General features: G+C 46.7%; 5 protein-coding genes across 5 annotated transcripts; 2 read left to right on the top strand and 3 right to left on the bottom strand.

The window, feature by feature from the left end:
* Positions 1–755: 755 nt before the first annotated feature.
* Positions 756–5,544, top strand: DFL_006228 (uncharacterized protein; the record flags this gene model as incomplete). The annotated part of the gene is made up of 8 exons (XM_067635612.1): positions 756–1,231; positions 1,292–1,844; positions 1,903–2,467; positions 2,527–3,497; positions 3,556–4,497; positions 4,563–4,796; positions 4,849–5,061; positions 5,113–5,544. 8 exons carry the CDS (start codon positions 756–758, stop codon positions 5,542–5,544), a joined length of 4,386 nt encoding a protein of 1,461 aa, XP_067490023.1.
* Positions 5,545–5,995: 451 nt separating this feature from the next.
* Positions 5,996–9,082, bottom strand: DFL_006227 (uncharacterized protein; the record flags this gene model as incomplete). The annotated part of the gene is made up of 2 exons (XM_067635611.1): positions 5,996–8,502; positions 8,659–9,082. 2 exons carry the CDS (start codon positions 9,080–9,082, stop codon positions 5,996–5,998), a joined length of 2,931 nt encoding a protein of 976 aa, XP_067490022.1.
* A 394-nt stretch (positions 9,083–9,476) lies between these two features.
* DFL_006226 (uncharacterized protein) lies at positions 9,477–10,099 on the top strand (the record flags this gene model as incomplete). Its single annotated transcript, XM_067635610.1, has 4 exons — positions 9,477–9,527; positions 9,590–9,696; positions 9,764–9,931; positions 10,006–10,099. 4 exons carry the CDS (start codon positions 9,477–9,479, stop codon positions 10,097–10,099), a joined length of 420 nt encoding a protein of 139 aa, XP_067490021.1.
* Positions 10,100–10,486: 387 nt separating this feature from the next.
* DFL_006225 (uncharacterized protein) lies at positions 10,487–13,175 on the bottom strand (the record flags this gene model as incomplete). Its single annotated transcript, XM_067635609.1, has 6 exons — positions 10,487–11,071; positions 11,125–11,440; positions 11,521–12,449; positions 12,510–12,609; positions 12,668–13,046; positions 13,112–13,175. 6 exons carry the CDS (start codon positions 13,173–13,175, stop codon positions 10,487–10,489), a joined length of 2,373 nt encoding a protein of 790 aa, XP_067490020.1.
* A 417-nt stretch (positions 13,176–13,592) lies between these two features.
* On the bottom strand, positions 13,593–15,189 carry DFL_006224 (uncharacterized protein; the record flags this gene model as incomplete). The annotated part of the gene is made up of 7 exons (XM_067635608.1): positions 13,593–13,611; positions 13,672–13,764; positions 13,816–14,324; positions 14,377–14,725; positions 14,775–14,873; positions 14,931–14,972; positions 15,032–15,189. 7 exons carry the CDS (start codon positions 15,187–15,189, stop codon positions 13,593–13,595), a joined length of 1,269 nt encoding a protein of 422 aa, XP_067490019.1.
* Between the last annotated feature and the right edge of the window lie 1,645 nt (positions 15,190–16,834).

Below are 16,834 nucleotides of genomic sequence, written 5' to 3'. Positions count from 1 at the left end.
CATTTTGAGTAGCAGCGCAGGAAGCGGTAGAGGAAGAAGAAGAAGAAGTCTGTCGTCATGGCGAATGACGTCGAGCTGCATCAACACATTGCGCATTGCATGGCATCCCTAGTAACTATCCTCTGTACTCCGTAGCCAAGTCGACATGCTGAACATGGGTAATACACACCCCTGCACAGTATATGTGGGTATCAATTGCGCCAGCCTCACCAGAACTAGTGCTTATTGAGTAAGCACTTACTTAAGTAGGTAAATACTCAATTAGGTGAAAAGTTCTTGATTAGGTGAGAAAATGCAGGTGAGGAACACTAAAACTGCTTCGGACATCCATGCAAATCGGCTGCCCGTGGACTCCGCGGCAAACTTTAAAGATTACCACACCTAAACACGATCACGGCAATATATCACAGGAAAAACAACCAATCGCAGATCAAAATACTAGAATTAATCCGTACCAACTGCCGTAATATAAACATCCCAAGAATCTTGGAACTTGTCGCGTTCCTACATCTCGGTCCTTGAAATTCCGGGTAACGAGATGGCACTCGTATAAAACGGCCTGGTAGACAAGTCCTGTAATCAATACCTACTTGCTTACTTATTACAAATTTGACATAAACCCCAATCCTCAGCCCCAGTCTTTCATTGACTGGGAGGTACCTGTATATTTCTTAAGAAGTATATATATCGAACGAAGCAATCTTTGGATAGTTGCAAGCACAAGCCGCGGAGCCGCTAAGGCCTAGCCGCCAACAATGAATAATCCACCTCCTGGTGCGAAGGACAACGAAAAGGTCCAATTCGGCAATGCCGATGAAGGGCCCGGTATCGCCGTAGCCAGTAACGACGATATAACCCAACAAGAGGAAAATGAAGTTCTCAAGCTTGCCCGAAATTTCACCATTAGATCGATCCAAGCTTCTCATGAGTCGCCTTTTACTGCGACCCCGGATGGCCCGCTGGATCCCAAAAGTCCCAATTTCAAAGCCAGAGAGTGGGCCAAGGCGTTCTACAACATCAGATACAAGTCAGACGATGGCGTTCCTCCCAGAGTTGCCGGTTTGGCATTTAAGAACCTGAATGTTTGGGGGATGGGTTCGGTAACAGATTACCAGTCCAGTGTCGGAAACGCCGTGTTCAAGCTCCCATCTCTGCTCGGCTACGGTCAAAATAAAATCGATATTCTTCGGGATATGAACGGACTTTTGCTCCCTGGTGAGATGCTTTGCGTGTATGTCCTACACAGTTAAATACGTAGAAGCCAATAGCTAACCAAGTTAATCGAATATAGCCTCGGCCCGCCAGGTTCTGGGTGCTCTACCTTGCTCAAGACAATAGCCGGGGACACCCATGGCCTTAAAGTTAGCCCGGAGTCGCTATTAAACTATCAAGGGATCACACCCCAGAAGATGACAACGGCTTTTAAGGGTGAAGCGATCTATACAGCTGAAGTCGACGCACACTACCCCCAGCTGTCTGTAGGTGATACCCTTTACTTCGCCGCTCTAGCCCGTGCCCCCAGTACAATTCCCGGCGGCGTCGATCGGAGTGTATACGCAACGCATTTGCGGGATGTCATTATGGCAATGTTTGGCATCAGTCACACTATCAATACACGGGTTGGTAACGATTTTGTCAGGGGTGTCAGTGGGGGCGAGAGAAAGAGAGTCACGATTGCTGAGGCAAGCCTTAGTTACGCTCCTCTTCAATGCTGGGACAATAGCACGAGAGGCTTGGACTCAGCTAATGCTGTAGAGTTTTGCAAAACACTGAGAACTCAGAGTGACGTATTCGGATCAACAGCCTGTGTGGCTATCTACCAATCCCCGCAGGCAGCTTACGAAGTAAGAACTCCCCACAAAAGGTGAACTTCTACATACTAACGCCTACCATTCGATTCAGTTGTTTGATAAAGTCACCGTTCTTTATGAGGGCAGACAAGTTTATTTTGGGAAAGCAACAGAAGCGAGAGCGTACTTCATAAAGCTCGGGTTTGATTGCCCGGAGTCGCAGACGACGCCTGACTTTTTAACTTCGATGACCAGCCCTACGGAAAGGTTGATCAAGCTAGGTTTTGAAACAACTGCCCCACGAACGCCGGATGACTTTGTGAGGTGCTGGAGGGAGAGCAGCGAGTACAAACGGTTAATCCAGGAGATAGACGATTATCATGACGAACATCCCTTCAACGGTGAACACCTCCTGAAATTTTCTGGATCAAGGAAGGCGGAAAAATCCAACAATCAACGCGAGAATTCGCCGTATACCCTATCATACATATCGCAGGTAAAACTCTGTAACTGGAGGGAGCTCCGGAAATTGAAAAATGACCCATCGATCCCAATTGCGATGCTGGCGACAAATATCTTCGAAGCCTTAATAATCGCTAGTATCTTCGTAAACTTACCTCAAACGACGACTTCGCTTTACCCTCGGGGTGTAGTGTTATTCATGATGATCCTTTTAAGTAAGCTAATACTAACACCTTTATTATACGGGATGCTTAGATGGCTGACGAAAGATTAGACGCTTTCTCTTCTCTGATCGAAATCATCTCGTTGTACGCTAAACGCACAATTGTCGAGAAACATAATCGTTATGCGCTTTACCATCCGAGCGCGGAAGCTTTGTCGTCTTTTATTATGGATCTGCCCTATAAGATCACTAATGGTCTAATAACAAATGTTATTCTGTACTTTACGACAGGCCTACGCCGCGAAGCGGGGGCGTTCTTCTTTTTTTTCCTGATATCTTTTACCATGACACTTACAATATCCACATTTTTCCGCTTCTTCGCTTCGGTGACGAAAACTATCGATCAAGCGATGGCTCCGTCATCAATTATCATCATCGCCCTCGTTCTATACACCGGATTCGCGATCCCGGTTCAGTACATGAAAGGGTGGGCATCCTGGATCAGATGGGTGAATCCAATCAGTTATGGGTTTGAAAGCGCCATGGTAAATGAGTTCCACGGCCAGGACTATTCATGTTCTGGATACATTCCGTCCGGCCCAGGGTATGATTCTGTAAACCTTGAACAGAGGACATGTGCATCTAAAGGCTCATTGCCGGGGCTTGACGTCGTCAGCGGGACAGCCTACATTCAAACTACCTTCGGGCTTCAGGAAAATCATAAGTGGCGTAATTTTGGGATCCTGATCGTCTTCACAGTGGGACTCATGGCTTGCCACCTCCTTACATCAGAACTAGTATCATCCGAACGTTCAAGAGGCGAGGTTAAAGTATTCAAAAGAGGTAAAATACACAGGGCAAGGGCAAAAAGAGAACGCGAGGATGAGGAGGCAGGCAAATCAGTACCCTCCCGTTACCAAGAACATGACGATAGCAGCGACACAGCCCAGCCTCTAAGCACGCAGAGCTCAATTTTTCATTGGGAGGATGTCTGCTATGAAGTACAAATCAAAGGAGAACCCCGAGTCATTCTGGATAACGTTGATGGATGGATCAAGCCCGGGACGCTGACGGCTTTGATGGTATGGAAAATATCCCGATGATCGAACGAGCATCTTACACTAACTTTGAAGGATGTAGGGTGTATCCGGAGCTGGTAAAACAACATTGTTGGATGTTCTTGCCAGCAGAACTACAGTCGGTGTCATTTCCGGAAATATGTTCGTAGATGGACGTGATCGCGATGAATCTTTTCAGCGAAAAACAGGTTATGTACAGCAGCAAGATCTCCATCTTCATTCCTCGACAGTTCGAGAGGCACTAAAATTCAGCGCCTTATTAAGACAACCTCCGCATTACTCCTACGAGGAAAAAATGGCTTATGTGGATTACGTTATTGATTTATTGGGCATGGGCCACTACGCCGACGCAGTTGTTGGAGTACCGGGATCTGGGCTGAACGTCGAAGAGAGAAAACGCTTGACGATCGGTGTAGAACTCGCTGCACGACCAAGACTACTGTTGTTTTTGGACGAGCCGACATCCGGATTGGACAGCCAAACCTCATGGTCAATCTGTAACTTGATGGAAAAGCTAACGAAATCCGGCCAAGCAATTTTATGCACTATCCATCAGCCCTCTGCAATGCTTTTCCAACGATTTGACAGACTATTACTACTAGCGAAAGGGGGCAAGACGGTGTATTTTGGGGAGGTAGGGAAGAACTCGAGTACACTCCTGGACTACTTCGCTCGCAACGGTGGTGCGCCTTGCCCAACCAATGCAAATCCTGCTGAGTATATGCTGGAGGTTATTGGTGCAGCGCCTGGCACACATTCGGAGATCGATTGGTCGTCAGTGTGGAAGCAAAGCCCGGAATATGATGAGGTCAGAGCAGAACTGAGAAGACTCAGAAGCCTCGTTAACAACCCATCAATGGTTGCAGATGAAGTCGTTTCTGGTCACCAACAGTTTGCCGCCCCTTTCATGGTCCAGCTCTTTCAGGTCCTAAAAAGAGTGTTTGAGCAGTACTGGAGAACTCCATCCTACATATATTCCAAGATATTACTAGCTGTTGGTTGCGTACGTAAAGTTCTGGCTCTCCGTAAAACCTCGGACACATATGCTAATTCTTTATGGTGCAATAGTCTATGCTCATCGGGTTTTCGTTCTTCATGGGCGAAAATACAATGCAAGGCCTGAATAATCAAATGTTTGGTGTCTTTGCCTTTATATTCGTCATCATTACCGTTGTTCTGCAAATAATACCCGTTTTTGTCACCCAGAGAACGCTCTACGAAGCCCGAGAGCGACAATCGAGAACCTATAGCTGGCAAGCGTTTATCCTTTCGAATCTGATAGTTGAATTTGCATGGAACTCCGTAGGTAACCCTAAAGTCGTCACTACATCGAATAAATGCTTACTAGATCCAGGCGATCGGAATACTATGCTTTTTCGTTTGGTATTACCCAATGGGGCTTTACAGAAATGCGGAATATACTGATATGGTCCATTCACGGGGAATACTTGTTGTTCTTTTGATTTGGGTGATATTTATGTTCGCTAGCTCCTTTGCAATCATGATGATTTCCGGAATCGAAAATCCGGAAGTAGCCTCCGCTAATGCGAACGCATTGTCTATAATGGTAAGAACCCTTTATGAACTTGGAAATGGCGGCAATGCTAACTTCCTGAAGATGTACGCCTTCTGTGGTATTCTGTCAGGGCCGAAAACCCTTCCTGGGTTCTGGATTTTTATGTATCGTGTCAATCCTCTCACGTACTTTACGTCGAGCTTTATGGCCACGACGCTGGCAAATGCACCCGTTCATTGTGCTGAAAACGAATACCAGAAATTCCAGGCACCGGAAGGGTTAACTTGTGGCGAATATTTGGAGCCGTACCTGTCCGAGGCTGGTGGGTATATCTTAGATCCTCTCGCCTCGGGTCTGGAGAGCTGCCAGTACTGCCAAATGAATGGAACGAACTCATTTTTGGTAGGTATCAATTCAGATTTTTCGGAGAGGTGGAGGGACTTCGGGATTGTGTGGGTTTATGTTGTCTTCAACACCATTATTGCTATCCTGTTTTACTGGTTGTTCAGAGTACCAAAGTGGAGGAAGACATAGAGCATAGGATCGGATTCAACGTGAAGCTTCTACAATACAAGACTAGGAGGGATCAGATGTATTTGGAATATTCCTACTAAGACACGTTCTGCATAATGTTCAAATATATATATTTCTAGTACTTCATAGCTAAATAATTATTCTAATTTCGAGGCCGAAACTTAAGTGCGAATGGAAGAGGATTAAGTTTAATGGTATCGCTTGATCATTTCCTTCGGATTTCTTCCCTCGAAGCAGGGGTGAGTAGTGAGCTACATGACAGCGTCTACGTGAATCCTCTTGTTCTGTCGGTATGGGGTTATTCATGCTATAGATTATAGTATATAACGAAGATTTAAATATACATAGCTTCATAAGAAACGGGATCGCCTCGCGCCTATCCGTCCGTTTAAGTCGACGAAAAAACAAAAAGAAAAAGAGGGAGCAATCAGACCTATTGGGGGAATGCCATCTAATAAACTTCATCACTCTCTGCGTTCCCCGCGAAACCGCTAAATTCACACATATAACCAAGAGCTTTGGCGTCGACGCTCTGGTTCATCAGAGCCCCAAATAAAATTTCCTTCTTGGATGCCATCCCGGCTAGAAACATGCTCTTAAGGCTATCCGCTTCGGTATCCAAGAGGTTCAGTGATTCAATCGAGCCCAATAAACCATCGAAATTATAATCATTCGTTGAAGTCAAAGAAAGGTTGCGGAGAACAGTCGCTCCCCGCTGGATGATGCGAGAGAAAGGTTGCCCATCGTCTTGATATGACGCCCCTCGACCATTCATAGGTCTGACGGTCTGTTGTTGGGTGCACAAAAAATACACCAAGCGGACAAGACTATGAGAAAAGCCATCTTCCGATGACAACCACGAGAGCGCAAGGTGAGAATCCTCCTGTGCGGCAATCCCAGATAGAATCTCTGCTGCAAGCATCCCCTGTTCTAGATAAGGTTTTCGGGCTTCAACCGCCTGAGGTAACATCATACGCACGTTGTCGGCCACAGGAATAGGCGATATAGCTAGGGCGAACGAACGCGTTAACAGATCCCAAGGCCGCTCCGTGCCTGGCTCGGAAGTAAAAAGCTCTTTAAAGTAGCCGCGATTAGGATCATCCCGAACCAGAAGCTTCGCCAAACTATCAACCGCAGGGGGTAGATACCGGTGAATCGATGGATGATAAGACGCGAACATGGGTAGAATTCTTCTCGAGGAATATGGGCCTGGTTGAGGTGCAAACGACAGGATAAAGCGCAAGAGCCCGAGAGCCTCCTGCTTTCCGGGTAAAATAATGGATTGCGAAAGGTTGGAGAGGAATATTATCATGTCCTTCATGAAGTCGAGCGTATTGTTGTTCGACCGGAGAAGCATTTTCGTTCGGCATATTATATCAATGATGCTAGCGACGAATTTTATGACACCGCTTTCTGCTAAAGGGTCATGATTCGATTCAAAAAATGACAGGTTCCGGAAGATAGTCGTTATAGCAATGAGCCTATCGGCGGCTCTATCCAACTCGTAAGACTGGCTCCCAACTTTCGGTACTGCAAGCAGAGTATTGGCTTCTTGTCGGCAGCCCCGGAGAACTTCTTCATATGGTGGGAAAAAGGGTTCGATGTCTAATGTCACAACATTCTCCCTCAATAGCGAGACCTCTGACTCCGCTACATCTACGAGAGTCTCCACCAGGTCTTCACAGCTCTTGAGGGACAAGGACCATTGCGACTCAACTGACACTGTTACAAGTGTATCTAATGCCAACCTGATCTCTGCCTGTAGTCCCGACTTTAAACTCATAGTCAGAGCGTGAACATCGATTATCCCCAATTCGTTGAATGTTGGGACGGTAGGGCGCAGATGCACGATTTCTGCCCCAATTCCGCTCAAGACCGCAACATCAACACCGCCATGAGTATCGAGTCCGCGTACTTTTGGATTAAAATGGAGATTGTGTTTTTCCCGAGTTGGGGTTCCGACGGACTGAACTATATCGGATGGTTGGGGTAGTAGCCCCCCAGGGACTGGTTGGAGTGGTAGATTCTTGTTTGAAGTTTGAGTTTGATTGAATGAAGCGGTGCCCGATACGACAGCGGGAGGGTATGACGAGTGGGTGGCCGCGGACGGGATAGTCTTGCTTCCAGGTAAACCGCCCTGGAACGGGGCGTTTGGATTCTGAAAGGCTCCCGGCGACGGCGTTTGAAAGTTGCCCGCGTTAGCTTCCTGAGAGGACTGCTTAGTTGGGCTTTGAGATGTTCCGTGGGGCTGTTTTCCCATTCCCAAATGTGAGACCGTATTTGCGTTTGGCGCATGCATTGGCACATTATGCTGCGCCTGCGTACTTTTCCGATATGCATCCTCGAACGGGGCTAAATTGTTCTGGTATACTTGAGCCAATTGTTCGATAACACTGGAATGCGCTTCTACGCTTAACTGCAAGCTCTGCGCGATGGAAGCCCATTGATTTGTTGCTGTGATGCTTCGGTGACCTCCAAATCGTTGGACAAGTAGGTATAGAGAAAACAAGTGTATTTGCCGGTCCCCTAGAAGGGCCGTGAGGCTTGTGATAGGCGTGCCTCGTTTCTGCATAAAATCTTGCAGGGATCTTGCGAACTGGTCCGGATTAGGGCCACCCCGTCCTGAGATTTTGGCATTCGGATTTGGGTGAGACCCTGGCAACGTCGATACGGCGATGTTCCTTCCATGGTGTTGTATCATTGGATTCTGCCCACCCTGGATTTGAACTGATTGTTGCATCAATTTTTGCTGCTGTTGTCTCTGCATCTGATTGTACATCGCCTGGGCCCCCGGATTCGGTTGGAAATTCTGGGGTATATTCATCGCCTGGCCCATCCCATTCGGAGGAGAGAAAGCACGCTGGCCTTGCATCGCGAAGCCAGGATTTGGTTGCGGTTGTGTAGGGAACCCATGAGGAGTTACGCTGCGAGTAACGCTGTGCTCGGAGGTTGGTGATCCTTGTTGTATGAACATGTGCTGTTGGTTAGCTGGTGAGAACGGACTCGGGGATTGAGTAGCCATCCGCTTAGGCGGAGGGGGCTGGCCAGGACCAGCAACGCTACTCGAATTTGGCGTTTTATAAACTTGGCTTTGCATAATGGGTGATAGCGTACCGTTATTCGGAGCACCTTGGCTGAGCTGTGGCATAAAAGAGGGGGTTGCGCTAAGGGGCCTCTGAGGTACATTTGGGTTTCCGGCTCCGTAGAGATGATATACCTGATTGCTGGGGACCTGTCCGACGCCACTCTGTGGGGTTTGAGAGCGAGAACCTGGTAAAACACCTGGAGTCTGGCGTGGCGATATATTGACGGAATCCTCACGCGGCCGCGCTCTCTTGAGGGGGACAACTGGATTGACATGATAAGATGGAGCCTGGAATCCCGGCGATGGATGTCGAGAATTCCCATTGTGCATCAGCGACGCGTGGGGCGACTGTTGGGCGACAGGAGAATTCTGCATATGCTGGTTCTGCTGGTTCTGTTGGAATTGCATTGGGTCCATCGAAGATGGCATCATCATGTTATTAGAAGCGTCCATGTCGACAGGCGTCACAATGGAGGGTGACGCGTCTGGATCCGAGGCTCCTTCGGGGGAGATTTTGCGTAGACCAAGTCTGATAGTTCGTTTCGCCCAAGGCAAAGGCTTTGTTAAGCAGCAAGACCCCTTCGGTTCTTCGTGGCCGGATAGAAATAATGTGATTGCGCTAGAGTATCGTTGTGACACAGGCAGAATAACGGGACTGTTCTTTCGCGCCTATTCGAGACGTTCAATTCTTGTCGACGAGGGAGTGAAGTGAAATGTGGTTGGTCCATCGGTCCTGGCGACAAGGGAGGTCTAGGTTTCGGGTGTGAGAACCGACTAAACAAACAAACCTCCTCCGACGACCTCACCACAAAGAACGACATCGTCAATTCACGAATTACAACCAGCCATGTCCCAAGATTTACCTCCCACCGGAGGGTATGGTCCCATCCAGTACCGGGTATGAGCAGACCCTCATCTTCCCCGGGTTGCCGAACTTTGACTAACCCATGGCTCAATCAGCGGAACCTTCCCCCGCGTGGGTTTCGCCCCTCCTTTTACATCTTCGCCACCCTTGCGATATGCTCTTGGGGCTTCTACCGAGTCATTGACGGCAATCAAGAGAAGCGGTGTGTGACTCCGTCGCTCTGGAGTGGGAGTGTTAGTGGGCTAATTTACGAACGCCGTTATTCACAGTGAATTGCTCCGTGAGAAGCGGTGGGCTCGCATTCACCTAACGCCCGTTATGCAAGCGGAAGAGGATAGAGATATGGTTCGAAGAGTGTGGGCAGGCGAGCGACGAGAAGAGCTATTGATGCAAGATGTGAAGGATTGGAAATTCGGCAGTGTCTACAATTCTAACAGGTACCAGCTCGCCTTGAACCTCTTGACCTCAATCCACATTTCCTAGGTTTAACAGTACTCTTATCCAACCCCAGATTCGTACGACCTACCTTCGTACCGACTCCCTCTCAAATCACTGCTGGCCGGCCTCCACATGTTGTTAAGGAAGCCGAGGAGAATCAAGGATGAAGTTTGCCTGATTCACAAGCCATCGGTTCCGAAAATAAATAGCTTCAACATCCATTGGCTTCTTCTTCTTCTCAGTATTAAAAAATCACGTTTGCTCAAGACGAAGACGCTATAGGACTGTACATATATCTTTAATTCAAAGGAGTAGACCCAAATCATAGAGCCAAGCGCCAGGCCTACACAACAGAACTAATCTTATTATGCCGCTTTCCTAGAATCACAAATAAAGGTCCAAACCTCGAGACAAGTAACGATGCTAAAAAATGCCCACGCAGGAAAGAACAAGGGAAATCATGCCACCAATACACTCAGAGGGTAACGATTCCAACGACGCCAAACCTCATAGAAAACAAGCCAAGGCATTCGCCGAAGAACACGCTGCCAACGCTACATAATTTCACAACCCACGTTTTTAACCATATCGAAATAGGTATCATCTTCAAATGTTTGTAGGAAACGCTTGACACCAGTCGCTTTAAGCGTTTGGGTGCCGCCTGAGTGCCACCATTTCAGGATCTGAGTTTCGTCCTCATATGCCCACCTCCCATCCGAAATTTCCACATCAAGTTTGTCCCTGGGGAAATGATATAAGGGGATGAAAACCTCAGATGGTGATAACTCTGCTGTTGCGTTTGCATTGACAGTTAATGAGAATACGGACTGTGCCAAGTTGAAAGAGTATGCAGTGGTGACACCGGATATCTTGACAGGAGCTGGCCGGATGAAAGCATCTGCTGCTCTAGTCCCTGTGGATGTGCCAATTGAGGTTGACGAGCGCTCAATTGACATCGGTGTATTTGATAGTGTCCCTTTGATGGAACTGGAATCGATGGTATTGGGCGTATCTCCTGGGCTATCATGATAAGGTTCCAGGGTTGGGCGTCCAGTATCGTCCCTTTCTGGCGCCGTATCATCTCTACCGTAGATACTTAAATCTTCCCCATTCCATTGATCGCCCCATTCATGATTGTTCTATCACCAGTCAATAAGTAAAAGCACCGCCATCACGAGAAAACAAAACTCACGAGAGCGCAATAGTTCCACCAGGTATACGATACCAGTGACCCTTCTAGTGCGAAATGATTGGCATCCGAAGCTCGGGTTTGTGACGTATAATCACCAGTTTTATACGCATATTTATCGTCCATATCGTATGGTATCCCAATCTCCGAAAATAAACAGGGGGTTGATCCTATATTATCAAGGCCTTCTTGTTTCATCGCGGTGAGTTGTTCCTTCATCGAGTTCCTAATAGCCGTCTCGCCGAGTTTAACTGCGAAGGCTGGAGACAAATACCGACCCCGTAATACACCGAGGACATCGACGTTGAAAAATCTATTCCTGCAACGTGTTAGCCATCGCCCAAGTATCTCCCGGAGGAGTGGAGAACAAAAAATAAAAAATAAAAAATAAAAAAATACCATTTTTTCGACATCAGGGTGAGTCCATCATAGTAATGAGGTGCATAAACTATTCGACCGAGCCCCTTTGTATCTTCGTCCAGCACCGGGGGGATTACCCAGACCGGAGGTTGGAGTAGTAATAGTGAGCTTTGGTGCATGCTCCGAACGCCATGTGCCCAGCGTTTCCAGTGGTCCATAAAGTACGTATTACAGAACACTCCAGCATCGATGACTTGGCCAGTTGGTGTTTTGCTAAAATAGTCGGGGCGCAATAGCTCATCCGTTGCTAGGTCCCAAACACCATGCTGGGCCCAGATGCATTCGCCCAGTTTCCACCCCGGGTCCCTTTTCCAGCCATACTCTGTATCCGGGTAGTCTGAACCAAGCCACGCTGATGTTCCCTTGGGGTCCACGAGAATTTTTCCAGTACGGTATGAGCCCATAGAGCCAAGTTCCCAAGTTTCAATTTCGCATGCCCTACCGCTAGCCGTTAAAATCGCCTGCCACGCCGTTGGTGATGTGCCCTTTTGCAGTTGCTGGTCAACTGGGATCTTAGTTAGATCCTGGTACCCGATGAGTCCGTGGTTCGGTTCGTTAAAGGACTCCCACCCAATGACGGTTATATCCTCTAAATCGCCCGCCTCTTTGATTCTTCGAGCGAGATGGACGGTGGCGTTGATGTAGTGGGATTGAAGGTAGTCCTGGATATTCTGGCCGTTGATAATGGCCTTAGGGGCAAAATCACGACCCGCAAAGAATAGGGTGAACATAACCTGGCAGACCATCCGAGTATAGTTTGTCGCCCATATCATCTTCGGAAACTCAGCAGGATTTCTGTAAGTATTGTGCACAAGTGCCGCTTCCGTAACATTGAATGATCTCGGGTTGAATCCCGCGGCATATAGTGTCCACATCGGTGCTCCAGAACCTCCGGAAAAGCGCGACCACTAGAGAATCATAAATATCCAATGATTTACTGCCATCGAGGCCCATAAGGGCTGACGTACCACGTCCTGGTGTGGGTCTAAAAACACGTAGAATCCATACTGCTTGGCCTTCCGCAAAACCTCAACGGTAAAATTGATGTATTCTTCATCATAAATGCCACTACGGAAGGAATCAGTAAAATTGAGTCTATCGTTTTATTATATATTGGAGAACATACGGCCCTCTCGCCTCCAACGCTTCCCATGTGTACAAGTATCTCAGGGTGTTGTATCCCCAGTTCCTCAGGCGCCGAAAATGTGTGTCGGCATCGTCAAGCGGGAATGGTCGACCAACGAACGATACGTTATCACCGTCAAAGAAATTATCGGAAACATGCGAAGGTATCTCTGGCGTTGCTGGGAATTTTGTATCTGCGGCAAGATTTATGCCTCGAAGCAAGATCTCGCGCCCATGCTTGTCGGTGAATCTAGTACCTTCAACAGCCAAACTCGCAGGCATGGCAGCAGGCGGTTCAGCAAGTTTTTGCGGCCCAAGAGGAAATTGGTAACGGTTCAATATATGTGGGTATCGGTTGGTGATGAAGTCGATAACTTGAACTAGTACATACTATGAACAACGAAGAGGTTCTCGAGCTGGTCCCCGAGACTTGGTAGGTACTTACCAGACACCGCGTGAACAATCAATAGGCACAGGCACAGGCTTGGCAGGTCCAACACACCAGTCATTATCTAGGTACTTAGGTACCTAAGACGTGACTAAGTACTTAATTAGGTACCTACCTACCTACCTGAGCACATACTTAGGTACTCATCATATCTCCTACATCCAACTAACCTTACATAATTCAAGACCCAGCCACACGCACGTAGAAGCAAGTTCCTCTAGTATAATGGCTTTTAATTCTTACTATTGTTTAGCTACTTCAAGAATAATATAGATATTTTAGTGTCCTAGCTTCAAAGGCGGAACTTTTATAGCTCAGCTGACGCTCTCGACCATAAACCAAATTCCCGTGGGACATGGAGGCATGAACCAGATACTATGCCCTGCTGACCAAAATCTTTTGATGCATAAAACTTGTTGCAGCCAAAGAATGCCATCTTATACAAAGTGCGATGCAATGCAATTAGGATGTCGGCCTTTTACCGGTAAAATTCGAACCTACTGCAACATTAGCTAGGCGTGTCCCGAAAACTCAAAAACTCTTAAAAGGGATAGTACTTGTCCGCTTCAGTGCCGCCTTTAACTTGACTCGAGTAAGCATCATCAAGATCTGCCTGTATGATATTGTATCGATTTTTGCGAACCGCCCGGCTAAGAGTTCCGTTAGCCACCGTACGGTAGAACGTTGCGGACACTACTTACAGTCCCGCCTCCTGCATGATAGCAGCAATTACAGCGCCTGAGAGTGGATCGTTTCGCACTATTAGGGAGTCTAGGTCGCATTCGGGAGATAGCGACATTTTTGCCGCGATAGTTGTAAAGATGAGGCGTCGTTCACGTCGGTCTTTCAGGTTGGGAAATTCGATTTTTCTGTCGAGACGCCCGGGACGCAAGAGAGCCGGATCCAGGGTATCGGCGCGATTCGTAGCCATTATGACTTTGACGTTGGCGGTTTGGTCAAAGCCGTCCATCTGGTTTAGCAGTTCTAGAAGAATACGCTGGACTTCTCTATCCGCTCCAGTTTGTGCATCAAATCGTTTCGTGGCGATAGCATCGATCTCGTCAATGAAAATTATAGCTGGGGAGTTCTCTCTTGCCATTCTGAAAACATCACGGACCATGCGTGGACCTTCTCCCAGGTACTTCTGCACGAATTCGGATCCGACTACACGAATGAAACTAGCGGTTGTACTATTCGCAACAGCCTTGACCTATGCAAGATATTAGACCACAGCCAAGGGGGGTGCATGTGGATGTACTCACAAGCATAGTTTTCCCCGTCCCTGGAGGGCCATAGAGTAGAACCCCGCGAGGGGGGTCAATGCCGATTTGCTTATAAAGATCAAAGTGTGTAAGGGGAAGCTCAACCGCTTCTCTGATCTCTTGTTTCTGCATATCCAACCCGCCAACATCCGCATATGTGACATCCGGTTTTTCGTCCTGCCCAAGCATCGCTATCGATGAGTCAGCTTCCGGGGGGAGGATGTCGACCAAGGCATTCGAGTGGCGGTGTAAGGCAACGGATGAAGATGGTTTCAGGAGCTCGCGATCGAGAGTCGATAGTATTCGGACAACATAATTGGAGCCGGTGGAGCTTTGCACAATACCAGTGCTTTGGCATGTCAGCACTGAGGAAGAGAAGACGGAAAAGGGTATCAGACTTTTGATCTATCGCTTCCATAAACTGTCCTATCACCAGAGGCACCGATTGGATACGCTTAATTTCCTCTTGAGCTCTGACAAGCTCTCGTTTTAGGCTCCTATATTGTACCATCTAGTTATTATAGCATCTACTTGCAATCAAAAGGATGACGTACCTTTGCTCATCCTTGATGTATTCCTCCTGGAGTTGAATGTACCTAGTAAAGAAAGTTAGAGTTTCGATGGACCACGTCAATAGCCAAATATCAAAACATACTCCAGGTGACGCTGCAGCTTCTTCAAAGTAGCATATTCGTTATCTTCAGCAAGCGTATCAAATACTGATGCATCGCTAAAGGAAGAAGGTGCCTGTTTCTGTTTCCTATTCCCTAGAAGATGGGAGTTCGACGGGTATCCGACTGCTGCGCTCGACATTATCAAAAAGTCAACGGCTCTGAGAAGTGGCAGTTCGGTAGTTTAGTAAAGGGTATTGATTGTGTCGGAAATTCCGCTGAGGATTTTAGAGATTAGTCGTGTAGCAGGTGCTTAGTATGCTTTGGATAAGCGTGTCAGGAAACGTGATATTGCCAGCCCTGTTCGGCAACAACACATATAATGGGGCTTACGAAAATTATGGCAGGCTACGAAGTACAGGACTGAGGCTTACGAATGCAAGTCACGTTTCAAGCCTCGCGCTCTTAAGGCGGAGCCAGAAAGGGTAGGGTCGGGGTATGGCGGCCAAAATGTGTCAGAATCATTCATACAATTAAAACCTGTAAGGCAGGGGTTCTGTAATAGGCGTGGAAATGTGTGTTGTCTAGGTTCTTATGATGAAGCCTATGTAGATACCCAGGGGGTACGCAATATAATAAGCATACCTTATAATTCTTTTGAATGAATAAGTTTATACAAAGGCTTGTAAAGTAAATAGATTGTTATTCTTGGCATTAATTTAACACGATCTGGGCCCAACTAGCGGCCTTCCGGGGGATCCCAGCCGTATGGACAGGCTTCCGGCCACTAGCCCGGGCGAATTGCCTAACAATAAGCTTCGAAACTGGGGCTAGGGCAGGATTATTATTGATATTTACAGCTTTAGAAGCTGTAGATTTCGAAGATTTGGCCTTTTTTATTTCTGCAGCTTTTATAGCTTTTATAGTCTTTACTTCTGTAGCCTGGGCAGCTTTTGCAGTCTTTTTTTCTGCAGTTAGAACTATTTATTGAGCTTTATGTTCTGCAGTTTCTTCAGCTCTCAACTTTTTTCTTTTTAAAGCCTTTTTTTTGTTTTTTATAATCTGTTTTACTTCTTCTTGAGCAATTTTCTCTTGTTCTAGGGCTTTAGCGGCCTTGTTTTATTTTATTTAAATTTTAGTTATTGTAATAGCATCAAGAAAAAAAATACAACTCCATCAGGCTCCATTGGGCCCATCTAGATGGATTTATGGCAGGAATATATAACGTTTAGTTCTGCCGATTTTATAAGTACATTAACTAGGTGATATTATAATAGTAAGATATCATATATATTTATTTTTAATATTAATAATATATTTTAATATTTAAAGTGTTTGTGCTAAGTTTATAGTAATTAAATCTATTATTAAAAGGATTACTCGTGTGTTGTAAGTTATGACAACCTCATACATACTACTAATGCCAAACCCCAGCGCCGCGCTGGGTTTTTGGGGGGAATTACTGGGTTAATCACTGTCTAAAGGGCTTTCAGGTGACGCCCTCAAATCACTGTTACTGGCTATGAAGGGGTTGGAATTGATACTAGCGTCAGTCTGGTCGTTAATACGGGTTGGTGATATATTCTATCTCGCACTATTGTTAATAAGAATAGTGGCAAGTATAAAATATGTAGGTTGCTTCGGTGGACGTCTACGGCGCTTAGGCTGTTGTTTTTGTGCTGCTGCTGCTTGTCGTTTTTCGTTTAGGTTTGCTTTCAATACATGTTGTATGTCTGTACCGGTTACTAGGTGACTACTGTCTTGTCTTAATATCAAATAACCGTGACGCTGGTTATTACGTTATTGTCTTTCTTTATAAGTTATTCAAGTTTATAATATTTTAAGTT

Source organism: Arthrobotrys flagrans (genome assembly GCF_004000055.1).
Source record: "Arthrobotrys flagrans strain CBS H-5679 chromosome Unknown unitig_9, whole genome shotgun sequence".
In the NCBI taxonomy this organism is placed as follows: domain Eukaryota; kingdom Fungi; phylum Ascomycota; class Orbiliomycetes; order Orbiliales; family Orbiliaceae; genus Arthrobotrys; species Arthrobotrys flagrans.
This window is presented reverse-complemented; position numbering and strand designations above follow the sequence as displayed.